General features: G+C 40.8%; 1 protein-coding gene and 1 long non-coding RNA gene across 5 annotated transcripts; one reads left to right on the top strand and one right to left on the bottom strand.

The window, feature by feature from the left end:
- Positions 1-1,828: 1,828 nt before the first annotated feature.
- rpia (ribose 5-phosphate isomerase A (ribose 5-phosphate epimerase)) lies at positions 1,829-11,334 on the bottom strand. 4 transcript variants are annotated; one of them, XM_084914910.1, is made up of 10 exons: positions 11,216-11,330; positions 11,047-11,119; positions 8,729-8,789; positions 8,454-8,509; positions 8,281-8,340; positions 7,972-8,036; positions 7,823-7,891; positions 5,366-5,507; positions 4,014-4,113; positions 1,829-3,919 (listed from the first exon to the last, which is right to left on the bottom strand). In XM_084914910.1, the coding sequence occupies exons 1-10, from the start codon at positions 11,227-11,229 to the stop codon at positions 3,822-3,824; spliced, it is 738 nt and encodes a 245-aa protein (XP_084771036.1). In that variant the 5' UTR covers positions 11,230-11,330; the 3' UTR covers positions 1,829-3,821. The 4 variants fall into 4 exon arrangements, with proteins under 4 accessions (XP_084771036.1, XP_084771035.1, XP_084771038.1 ...); XM_084914909.1 differs by having other exon boundaries at positions 11,047-11,331; XM_084914912.1 differs by lacking the exons at positions 8,454-8,509; positions 8,729-8,789 and having other exon boundaries at positions 11,216-11,333.
- Positions 9,885-12,206, top strand: LOC146366317 (uncharacterized). The gene is made up of 3 exons (XR_014798610.1): positions 9,885-10,649; positions 11,490-11,622; positions 11,845-12,206. It is a non-coding gene; the product is annotated as an uncharacterized LOC146366317 (long non-coding RNA).
- Positions 12,207-13,340: the final 1,134 nt, after the last annotated feature.

Here is a 13,340-nt window from a genome sequence, read left to right on the forward strand (position 1 = left end):
GGTTAGTGGAATCCCCGAGTTTGTTAAAAATTTATGTATCCGCCTCTCGTTGGATAATTTGCTGTCAATCATCTAGACTCGCACACTAAGCAGAATACTATTGCACTACCCATCTGTCACTTAAAGAGGTGGGCTCAGGAAGTCCCAGCCTCCCAAACAGTGTACTGCATTGGCTAATCCGCTGTCTGTCACAGCCACGCAGGCGCATTGACGGCTGCCCGACGACCGGAGCAAAAGGTGACGCAAAAATGTCCTCGATGGCGAATTCCGTAGCGGGTCTGTGATTGGTCCGAGTTGACGTCCTCTGACCAATAACACAGGTTGGTCTGACAGGCAGGGCCGTTATTGGTCAGTTTGCGTCCTGGGTGACTGAATGGAACAACTAGATTCGACATTTAGGCTGTCATTCATGAATTGTTGTCAAGACAGCCAACATGAAAGCATCAACGTGGCTTCAGTATAGAAGATCGGTGCAGTTCCTGGTCCTGGTCACGAGTTATCGTTCTCAGTTTCATTTAAACAGAGATAACAATGACATAATGTCTATAACTCAAGTCACAGGAGAAAAGCTCAAAGCTCTCCATGACATTACAGAACATTTGTGTGTGTTATAAATATATATATTACACAAGTTATTATAAACATGTCAAAGCATTTACAGTTGCTCAATATACAAAAGACGAATTTAGCTATTTATTGTACACAAGGGTGTTAGCTCATAATCTGTATATAGAACATTTTGTTGTGCTGGCATTAAACTACCTTAAGCACACCAAGCAGGTTGAATATCTAGCGCCTCCCTGTGGTCAAAAAGGAGGGTGGTACTTTCCTGCACTCTGCACAACCTCGAGCACAGCTCGTTGTTATATTCATTCCAATGTGCCTACTGGCTAAACTGCTCCACCGAGGACACCATCTCCTCTGCTCTTTACTGAAGCCTGCACACCTGGAGAACACCACTGAGCACTTTGCTGTTCACACTGATGACTGACACATGACCACCAACCACACTATGAAGTTTGCGGGCAATGCAACAGCGGTGGGCTTCATCAGGGATGACCACCTGGCTTACAGAGAGGAGGTGTAACAGTTGGTGTGGAGTCAACAACCTGATCCTGAACATCAGACTTCAGGAAGAACAAACCCAGCGACGCTTTGTTTCATCAACACAGCTGATGAGGAGGCGGTCAGCAGCACCACATCAGGGATGATATCACCTACTCTGTGAACATTGTGTCACTGGTCAAGAGGGCACAACATTAGGCTGCACTTCCTGCGCAGGATGACGAGAGCCCCTCTAGTCCCACCCATCCACACTACATTCTAGAGCGGTACCATAGAGGGCATTTTGACCAGCTGCATCTATGTGTGGAGTGGATGCTGCAGTACCTCTGATTGGAAGACTGAAGAGAGGCGAGGATGGTGGAAGAAAATCACTGAGGCTCGTCTTCCCTCCATTTAAGACACTGCACCCAAGCGCTGCTTGTTTCGAGGCACAGACATCATCACTGCATCCTCATCCCTCTTTCATGCTCTGTTGTCCCTACCCTTGCATGTTATAGGATTTCTGCTGCTATACAATTTTAACACATTTTAACATGGTTTTTGTATTTCACAATGTTTCACCAACTAATGAAATTTTGTTCATTGTATACCTGTTGTACAGTGACTGACAAGGTCAAAGTCAAATAATGTTCAGAAATCACACTTATTGGTACTGATATCTTAATATTTTAACTATTATTCAATTTGTTATTAGCTTTAAATAAAGGGAAATAAGTGTCAACAAGTATGCTCACACTAAATCACAAAAAAATAAAACAAGACATTGAGTTATAATTTTGGTCCTGTATTGGTTGACAAAGAAATTAGAACCTTTGCAGCAAAAATAATAATCACAGTCAACTGGTAAAGAAAAGAATGGGAAAAAATACCATGCTGGTGCAAAAATATTCCAAACACTTCACAGTGGCTTTTAAACATATTTGCCAACTGACTGCATTTGCATGACTTGATCTTGAATTTCGCAGCTCTGCCCATGTCCAGAGTCTCTCAGAGTTTTACATTAAAACAAACACAAACACACATTCACAAAAATAAAACCACAGTGTAAGGCGTAGTAAAGTCGAAGGAATGGCTGAATTTGAAAACCATAAGAACAACATGTGATGGCTGATACAGGCAGAGACAGTAACTTGGCCACAAAATAACATAAGGGATCATTTCTTCAAGGGACAGACACCATGCTATAAACTGAACTACGAAGATGTACAGTTTCACCAACACTGACAACGCTTTTGTCTTAAAACTAATATATTTTAAAGGCATTCAACTATGAAAATGTATTAACTTTTGCTACTTGAATCATAAAGAACATTCTATTACTTTGGTATTACAAGACAAAATGTACTCATGGTTCTAGTGAAACTTACATAATCTACAGCACGCCAAAGTTAAATAGCATGGCTGTCTACCATCATTACCTACTTCAAGTTATGTTAGTGGGAGGCGTTCAGTGTCCAGATGACTCGTGTAAAGGATAAGTAACAGTCATGCAGGTGACATACAGGCACAAAAAGAACAGAGACAGAGGAAGGAGATGCGTACGTGCATTAGTTTGGGTTTTTTCCTGGACAAACAGTGAGGCTGAGGACTTTAACCTTCAATGATTAGTCTAACTTTACAGGAACAGTTGTGAAACCTCAGAGGAAACCACACATATTTCCCAATCTGTCTTCATTCAGGACAGGAAATCAGATAGCTGCTTCCTACCAACCAGTGAAATGAACACTTACACCTGCAGCTCTGCTAAAGTAACTTTACAGTAGTGTGACACAGTGGACTCGAAATGCAGAGATTTTATACTTGTTATACACCTCAACAAGGGTGGCCTCTAGTCTGTAATCTGTAACCTGCAGTCATGGAAATACATCAACACAGTGTCACAATATTGATGTATTTACAGTGATACAATACACCGATATAGTGTCACTGAAAGGTACAGGGTAAGCTTGTGTTGTTTTGTCATGTTAGGCTTCTTCAACAAGGAAACTTGCATTACACTCCACCTTTATATTGTGCATCTTTGTGACACATTACCAGAGGCTTCATAGCTGCACTAGATCATTTTATGCCTCTTGCTGCTTAAATTGGGATATTCATTAGTAGTTCTTGCCATCCCTCCAAAAGCAGGGAGACTAGTGCTGACTGCTTACAGGTTTTTTTTGATTTTGTCGGCCTAGCAGATGTTTTGAGAGATATATATATATAGATATAGAGATATATAGATATAGATAGATATATATATATATATATATATATATATATAGATATATATAGATAGATATATATATATAATTTTTTTTTTTTTTTAAATGTGCCTTTAAAAAGGTCTTCTTTCTTTAAATCTCAAGGCACTCCTTAATCTGGCTGTGCAGCACTGTAGTGGTTCACCTTAATACTTCAGAATCACAACTCTGCAGAGACTCAGTCAAACCCGCTAACTGCAGAAGAGCCAAAATTCCCAGTGTGACCGGGAAGCCAAACTGGGGACATTACAGGCTAAGAAAGAAGATGCGACGCACTTGATTTTACTCATCAGGCACTTTAAAACTCTGAAGCACCACCAGCAGGATGAGAAAACCAAGTGATCCTCAGATTTAGATCCTAGTGAGATGTGTGAAAACTGCCTTGCTTTGCAGGAGGCGCAGCTCAACCCAAACAGTACGGCACCTGGAGGAAATCAAGACTATGGCACTTGTGGGAGCGGTGAGGTCATTCGGAAAGATGACCAGAGAGAGATTGTGTCGATTGTGGAAAACTCAGTTGACCGCAGGATCTCGAACCTGCACGCTTCCGTCCTCCATGCCAAAGTAGGCCCTTTCGGCCATCCCTACGAAGAGCCCGGTCTCTACCACACCTGTAAGCACACAGAGACAGGCTGAGCACTCTGAACACTGATGGATGGACCAATATACTTACAGCAACAATGCGACACGCCCCAAGCTCCTCACCCGGGATCATCTTGATTGCAGTGTTCACTTCCTTCCAGTTCTGAGCATGCTCAAACTTCCAGTCCAGGATGAAGTTGCTATTATCAGTGACCACAGGACCCTGAAAGCCACAAATACATAACCCAGTCACTCCAGCAAAGTACGGGAACACACGCAAAGCTTGTTATCTTGGGTGCTGGAAATATAATTATTCTCCTTAGCAGTTTACAAAACACTTGAGTGTGGTCTGCCACATGTAATTACTAAGTGATCGTGCGCGATTATAAAGGAAGTTTTAATTAAATAACAGCATGTCTGATTGTCAAGGATCTGTGAGTAAACAAACTGTCCCACTCATTAGCACTCAAAACAGTTTCCAGGCTCAACAGCATAAAAAAGGGAAAAACAAAAAAAGAGCAATGAAAACATTAAGAGCTCCCGTCTCTCGCTGGATGTTGTTCATTTGAAAGAACCGAGTAGGAGGCAAATCATTAAAGTCTGCAGAGTGTTAATGAGGCAGTTACGGCGCCTGTGCCCTCCGCTTTCAGTGTAAACTTTCCTCAGTTTCACACAGTTGTCACAAGCCTCTAATGAAGCCGACTCACGAGGCCACGCAGTTAGTTAATTGCACTGGATTGACACTACAGGCACTGCAGCCAATGAGCTGGTCCACAGCAACATGTGAGCAGTCTTCACTAGGTCTTCCTCAAAGTTACTCAAAAACCGTTTAACCATGTGCTCCTCGCTTCACCAAGTTCAGTAAATGACGTATAGAAAATGTAAAGTCCCGGTTATTGTTTGTGGGTTCAACTCCTTCATGTGAAGGCCAGCGTAATGCTTCACTGTCACTGATGAGGCAGTATCACCATCCATCATCACATCCTTCAATTTGGACACACTTAAAGATAAAAATACTAGTAGGTAGGATAAGTGAAATGAGATGATGGTAAAAAATCACCTTTTACACTGAGGCCAGCTACACAGGCAACATCAGGCTGATATACACGGCAGCATTTTTGATTCTGTTTTATGGGAAGGGTTAAAATGTTGCTAATCAAAGTAGAAAATGGGGATCAGTGACTGCGGTGTAGCACCTATGGAAGTCTGGTCGGGACAAACAACAGGCACAAGTCCCCAGAAGCAAACAAAGGTTATTAACCAATATGCTGCCACTGAAATGTCTCTTTTATGCACAGCCTATGGCTAAATTTAAACTTAAATTCTTTTTAACTGTTGATTAACGCTAAAAGTTCAATGGTACGTTTGAGAACCACTGAATGAAAATCCAAGAGGAAAACCAAAGCAAAGCTGTGAACAATGAAACAAAGAGGTGCAGCTGAGATGTCACAGATGTTAAGAGTCAGTCCACTTACTGCTTTGCTGACAGCCATTCTTAAGTTAGCCTCGCCTCCAAAACGCTTGGCTATTGTTCTGGAGACGGGAACATGCGCCATGGGGATAACCTCAACGGGAACTCCTTTCTTCCACTGTTGGCCCAGAGCTTTGGAGTCCTTCCTGGAGTTGTGGAGAAAGGGAACGAATCAAATCTGGACGAATGATCCTCACATAGATACAGATCAGTCTAAAACCAGTTTTTATTTTAGTAAAAGAAAATGAATACAAATATTTAATACTTAAAGTGTCTTATTTGGTACCCGATGTGGCTGTGATAGCTGATGTGGCATCAGCGAGTGTCAGTTTACTTAGAATGAAAGGACACATTTGCATCACTGGTTCAAAGCTGTGATAAAACTGGTGCTGTCTTGGAATTACAAGCACTCGTACACTGTAACGCTACAAACACACTTTCCTATCATATTGAACCGTCTGCCAAAACATAACGATTAACACCTCAACAGATCTCTATGAGAATTCTATGATATTTTAATAAACAGTAGGATTACATGGTTCCTGAGGCCAAAGTCACCAGGATTTAAACTTGTCCCAAGATTTTTAATAGATGCATGTTGGGTAAGAATTTGAAAATCTTACATCTCCTCATTCAAGTTAAATTTGCAAACGTGGGTTTCCACACCACTCACCTGTCTGGCAGGGTGGCCAGACCACATCACCCTAAAAAGCCCAAGTGTGCACCTTTAATTATACCCAGATAGTCAAGATCTTCATATTAATAATTTTTCATGTCCTGTACATCCTAAAGGTCAGGTCAGGTTTATATGGTGGATGTTTGGAATCATGCACAGGTTAAGTCCAGTGCAGTTCGTTTTTTCTGTTGTAACAGAGTAATTTCATCAACCCTGGTTAAAAAAAAAAAGTACACTGCTGAGCAATGTTCCCTGTAATGTTTCATGTGTCTGAGCGAACACACAAACTCCCTGAGCGTCCCTTGGACCACTGTGAGCCACATCAGACGTGTGCACTGTGGTCACGCCAGCATCCAAGTTACATGTTTATTAAAATAATCAAATTACAGCATTTACATTTATGTTAGACTACTTTTAATTAACTGCTTTAGCCCACTTACAATGAAAATAATAAAAAAAAATAATCTTGTTGATGACCTGTGTAGGATGTTAACACTATTGGAAGTAAAAATAACTTGAACTCCAATTTTGAAAACACAACTTTCTTTCTTTTTAAATAAAGCTCTGACTTGTATTATGAGTCTGTGGTCTGGGAGAGAGTCCTGTAACTCTGTCTGCAAAATACAGTAAATAATGACCAATGTTGGGCAGTTAATTATATAGTTACTTCTTCAAAAAAGTAACTGAGTTTTGCAAACAAAGTTTTTTGCAGCTGTTTACCTAAAAATGCAGCCAAGGCGTTTTTTTAAATAAACATTTCAAACTATTTACAGAACAATCAGCTGTTCTGCATCAAATTTGATGCCACACAAATTATTTGTGTCACTCCAAAAAATAATTTCTGTCCACTATGAGATGAAGGAGAACAACAGCCTGATACCTGCAGGCCTGACAGCAGCAGATGTATCACTGCTGTAACACCTGTAACATTCAGTTGTTCCGTTTGTCCTGCTCACATCTCCAATGGTTGTACACGTTGTCATTAACGTGGCTTCACTCCACATCAGCCGCTTTGCTAGCTAAAACACCGGTGTCGGCACATAAGGACGCTGTCATAGCCTGTCAACCACGTTGATTAGTTGCGTATATACGAATGTGAATCACATAATTGGCTGGACTATGGGATAAGGTGGCATCTTCTAATCCCATACGGGAGCAGCCAGTCACTTACTGACTAACACTGCAAAACAGAATTGTTAACGTTTTAATTTTAATTTCAATTCAGCTTAGATTTTTTTTCTGTGCGCAACACAGATTTTCTGTGCACAGAGAGCGTGCCAGCAGTGCGCAATTGCGCAGCTTAGAGGGAACATTGCTGCTGAGCTACCCGCTTTCATTTCCTTATATTTTGCTAGGAAAATGGAAACATACAACAAAACAGCATGTCAACACAGCCTTAACTCTTAGGCAAGATAGGCCATGTTTAAAAGCTCAATGGTTATCACCTGGATGGTACAAACATCATCAGCGATTCAGCTAAAGAAACAGGAATAAAATGTCTAAAGATACCATTTAAAACAGATTCTTTGCCAAGTTGCCTGTTATGTGTAGAGAACTCTGGTTCATCTCATAAGCAAATATATAAATCACTAAAGTTTGACCATTTTTCCTGGTTATAGTTGTCTAATATATAAAGCTATTACAGTCTTTACATGTGCTTAGAAACAAGCAACAACTCCAGGGCACACATGGAAATCTGTGTTCTGCTACTTCAATACGTAACACTACACCTCTGAATGACCACACTTTCTCTAACATCTGACATTTAGGTTCACTGATACACACCTGTAATCGGCAATTACAACAAAATGTTTAGCACAGCCAGCTACAATCTTCTCCTGAGTCAGGCAGCCACTGGTGAAGAAGAAGAAGAGGATGAATGAGAGAAAACAGGACAGATGCTGCTTGCAATCAGACATCTGTACTGTACTCACCCTCCACCTTTTATCAGCGCGAGGTCTTCGTCCACTTCATCTGCTCCGTCAATTGCCACGTCCAGCTGCAAAAGCAAAGGCGGCGATTTTTTTATGCAAGCAGACCACTGAGCACAGATACCGGTATATACAAAAGAAACTCCTGAACCATTCCCTAAATGTAGAAAATGCTATAGTCAGCTCTCCCAATCATGTTTTATCTATTTGGTTGGGTTTTGCCCCTTTTTTTTTTTTTTTTTTTATTGATAGTAAGTAGAGATAGACAGGAAATCAGGGCTTTCAGATTGATTTCCAATGAGCTCATCATACCTCGGGGTGCCTGTCCAGATCTGACAGAGTGAGGCCATGCTGTAGAATCAGCTGACGAGCCTGTGGGACAAAAAACAAAAGAAAAGCAGAGGAAAGAAAAACAGTTTTAAGTAAGGGGAAATGATGTTTCAAAGCCATATTGCTCCACACTGTTGTGAAATATGCAAACCAACCTGGAAGGAGGTGGGAACACAAACAATATTGAGTTTCTCCTGACGCACTCTCTCAGCTAGAAGAGAGAGGGATAAAACACAAGGGCCATTAGTGCTTCTATTTTATGAATTCTAATAAAGACCCAAATGGTGCTGCATTTAGGAATTTGCTTGTGTTGTTAAGACAGAAAAAACTGTGCTGTGTCATAACTGGAGCAGAGCTTCAAATCCTCCTGTAGAGCTCAAAGCTGGTGTATTATCTTGTGACGTACAGTCAAAGGTTAGGTTTCCCTCACCTAATCTATCCACAGCGTAGACGATAGTTGACCCGCTGCCCACACCAACAACCTGATTATTCTAGAAAAACACAAATAACGTCAAACAAATGCAGTGAGGCTAAATATCCTGAGGATGTGTGGAGAAAAACAAACAACACCAAAAGATGCATAAGAGTTTAATTTACTGCAGTCATAATAACAATGATCATATCATGAACCTACTTTGTTAGGAATGCTGAGTGTTTAATTCATGTATTGGCATACTAAAAATGACTAAAACACAAGATACCAAGATTTATGAATTATTATGTCTATTTTTTTATGTTTAAGGACAACAGATGGAAATTAGCCTTTGGCTATAATCTGGCATGTTTACATTCATGTAATTTTTTTTTTTTTTTTTTACATTTATGTTCATTAACATGCACTGTCCTAAATAAATAAATAAATTTTAGGTTTCAGCAGGTAGAAAGCTCTCTCCTGTCTCATCTAAGCCTCTCCCACTAGAAGAGCCCAGACACGTGCACGTGCTTCAGACCTGCTGGTTTGGGCTCTTCTGTTCGAGTCTTTTATTGACTATGTGCACGTTAGCATATGCTACTTCCGATGCGGAAACTCCTGTGGGGAGCTTTGTTTCCGGTGTCCTATTCGCGTCTGGTTTACGGTCCAAAACAAGTTAAGCAAATGAATGAATCAAGCGGCGATTTACATTTCTATATATGTCTTGGACATTTACCCAATATATCTGTAAATGATGTTCATCGACTTGTCGATATTTTTTCCCCGGCGCCTCAGAGCAAAAGAGATTCAAATGTTATATTTCTCAGCCGTCCCTCGTTTATCGCGGGTGTTATGTTCTAAAAATAACCAGCGATAGGTGAAATCAAGTAGCCAATTTTATTTTTTGACGGTGCAAAACGTTTCGTGGACATCCAGTACTCCACTTCAGAGTCACACTGCTAGCATCGATGCAGCGATTCTGTACTGTACAGGAGATCGTCTGCAGCGATCAGGACGCAGGACACAATGTGACGTTAAAAAAAAAAAAAAAAAAAAAAAAAAAAAAAAAAGCATGCAAACTTGCACTAAAAAATCCGCGTAACAGCGAGGTGAAAGGTGAACCGTGTTATAGCGAGGGACCGCTGTAATTTTGAAGGTAAGTCACAACATACCCTTTGTAAATACTAATGTATAGAAACCGTTACCAGCAATCATTCATTTTTTGTGTGGCTTTTTTCACGGTTTGTTAACATGCTGTGTAGGTGTGTACTTGACTAGCTGATATCGACATAACGGGGAAACATCTGGTTTGACTATTCTTCACCTGTAGTTTGAATGCTGAACATTTGCCTGTTTAAATCATAAGACCAGTCACTATACAGAGATGTGCTTCTGAATGTGGACGATGTGTCTTCTGCTGCAGTGATGCAGTTCTGCTTGTGTTGAGTGATGTAAACAACTGATCGATCGAAACTCTTTAAACGTCAAAATTGATCATTAGATTTTTTTATGACACAACAGCGGTGAGTGTTCCCACCTTCTGCTCTTTGTAACTTAACGCAATCTTTCCGTTTTCGAGTTTTGGACATGATTGTGGAGTATATCTTCGCAGTAGCAATTGACCGCAAAGTAAAGCTACCGGAAATGCACAACCCCACATCCGGTCTCAAACCAGGAAGTTAGCATTGTCTCGTGCACATAGTCAATTCAACCCAACGTGCAGACAGCTCACTTCTTAAGCAGACTTGTTTGCTCTATATTGCTCAGCAGCGTTTTGCTTCATGAGATTGATTTTCTAAACCCTGAACACAGAGGCGAGGGGAGGTGCAGGAGTGTACATACAAATCGTAATTGCACAACAGTAAAAGGTTATTATGGACGCCCCTCATCATCATCATCGGCCCAAATGGATACCGTAGAGACTTTAATGTGACATTTGGTGAGCGGTCATAATGTGGTTACTGGTTAGTTCATTTAGAAATGTACGCATGGGGCAGTCACCTTTACAGTTCTCAGACTTATGCCGTGTTAAATCAGCAGTGTACGGCTCTGTCAAATACAGCGACCGCTTAGCTAGCGGCTTACTATATGTTGTAACATGCACTGCTTAATGCTAAGCAAAGTTAGCTAGCTATCGCAGCTAATTCGCTTCCAAACCGTGCAAGTTACATAATGGTAACAAATAACTAAGCTGGTCTTCTAGCTGTATATTTAGCCAACTTTGCTAGCACGCTGTTATCTAAACACGCAGATAAGACTATATACTGCTGTTTCAAATCCTGTTTATAGTAAGCGACAAACTAGCAGAGAGTGAACGGTAACAGAACCTGCTGTACCTGAATGTGGTTATCCACGGCGGCGTAAGCAGCTAGCTTCTTCGCCTCCTCTGCCATGTTAGCTGCAGACTGACTGAAAAGACACACGTGCTTATAGTTATTGGGAACCGCCAGCCTCCGTGATGCTAGACACACAAATCCAGCTGCGTGTTTCTTGAAGGAGACCCACCCCTGAAGTGTCATGACCCGGCCCACAAGACACGGAGGCAGACAGGTCCACCAAAGACAGCGCGGACAGCTTTCCCCTCAAACAACATAGATCTGCAGTATAAGTCATAAACCCCGCCTCCTCCATGTTAGTGGATAAAATAGTTTGTTTCAAATATTCAGGTTAAAAACGAATCTGAATTCACGTTAATGGTCACAAAGTTACATGTGCAGCACTCTGGACAGCTTACATCCTTTAAGAGAAATAATTTGTAGCATTATTATTTGTTTTTCAGTACTCAGGCAGCAGCTTTAACATTGCTGTATGTCGGTGACCACAATGCAGGAGCAGACTGAACCAGGACTACAAACCTGCTCCATCTTCTCATCTCTGGAGATTTCCATTTACAAAGCACCAACAACTCAAAGGTAAATATTATATTGGAAAATCTGTTTATATATGTTGTTTATATAGTATTTATGGTATATAAGGCTTTGTCCTTTTTCAGTAAGCAGCTCATATGTCAGTAGAACTGAAAGAATGCAAGAGTAGAACTCTGTGAGGACCAAGAAGGATCAGCTTTATTTCATATTTGAGAGATAAACTTTACATTTCAGTTTGTGATGATTCTGTTCTCTTCGTGATTACAGGAGCTCCCCTCAGACTCAGACCTCTGCACCACCCAGTGAAAGCAGACCGATCATCCAACATGTTCATGTAAACTCCAGAATTAACTGATCAAAAAACAGTACAAAGGTTAAAGTACCACATGTGCTGTCAGTGAAAGCTGCAGCTGTTTTATTGATAAAGTTAAAGAGAAACAGTCAAAAGGATTAATCACCCATGTAACCGTGTGTGTCACTACATATCAGCAGTTTGGTGTTTCAGAAAGCTGCTGATCTGAGACCTGCAGAGGTTCTGTTTTAAACACTGAATGCACTCAGACACAGGAAGAGCACATGAGATTTTCTCTGACACAATTAAATAAAACCTGATGAAGGTTAACTAAAAACTGCTGAGCTGGAATTCTTTCACTGTGTTTTTTTTTTTTTGCCAATAGTGTGTTATTTACCACAAAGTAATTCAGAGTCATTCATACCAGTGACCAGAGAGGATAATATATTTGTTATTATATATATTTCTACAGGACTGAATATAATATCTTTATGTAAAAGTTCAGTTCAAGTATTTATAACATTAAACAAACCAAAGGTCTCTTCTGGAGTGGGCCTACAGTGGAGTTCTGAAGATTTCCCTGTAAGGGAGCTGGTGGTGAAGATCATGAGGTCCTCCTTGATCCCTGTGATGAACTTCAGTTCTTCTGATGTTTCTGAAATGATGCCTCTCTCAGTGGGTCAACAGAACATCTGGATTTCTCCAAACCTCTAGACCCAGGAAACCCAGCTTGGTCCTGATGGTCTCCCTCACCAGTTTCTCCCATGGTGGGTGTAGCTGGTAATAATTATGTGGACTCTATTATTAAATGAAAAGAACAAATTACAATACACTACTGAAACGTTCTGCTGCTGTTTTTAAAGTTTTCATGTTTCCAGGCTGTAGAGGGCTCTGAAGATTTAAGCAGTTTTAGATCCATTACACTCACAGTCTTCTGTTCAAATCTCAAAGGACAGCATTACATTTTTGATATTAACGGTAACTCTGGGTCTCTGTGGAGTATGCAGCTGATGTCATCTGTATAAAAATGGATAACAAAAACTAAGGAATCATTCAAAAATACAGACTTTGCGGTCACGTCCAGCGGGCATGTGGGTGGGAGCGTGACGCGTACCTTTAATAACCCCACAGAGCTGATCACCTGCACTGCCAGGTTTCTTCTGACTTAGAGATCTGTGGTCATCTGCGCAGGTGCAGTGCAGCAGAGACAATGTTATACTCTAAAAATTGATATTTTTTTCTGCCTATACATCAGTTCGATATATACAAATATTTATTAAAACACGTAATTACTCATTCAGTAATTATGGTACCAGTACACACAGGATCCCCTTTCAGTGAAGTTGGGAATATAAAAACTGTCCTGAAGGCGGCGCTGTAAATACATCTACTGGTTAAAGAGCGGTTGAAGGGTTTTATCCCCATGCGAGGATGAATGTCAGTAACATTTATAATAGCGTTTACGCTGAGG

The sequence above is a fragment of the Perissodus microlepis genome, chromosome 19, assembly GCF_051167445.1.
Source record: "Perissodus microlepis isolate ML-2025 ecotype Zambia chromosome 19, ASM5116744v1, whole genome shotgun sequence".
In the NCBI taxonomy this organism is placed as follows: domain Eukaryota; kingdom Metazoa; phylum Chordata; class Actinopteri; order Cichliformes; family Cichlidae; genus Perissodus; species Perissodus microlepis.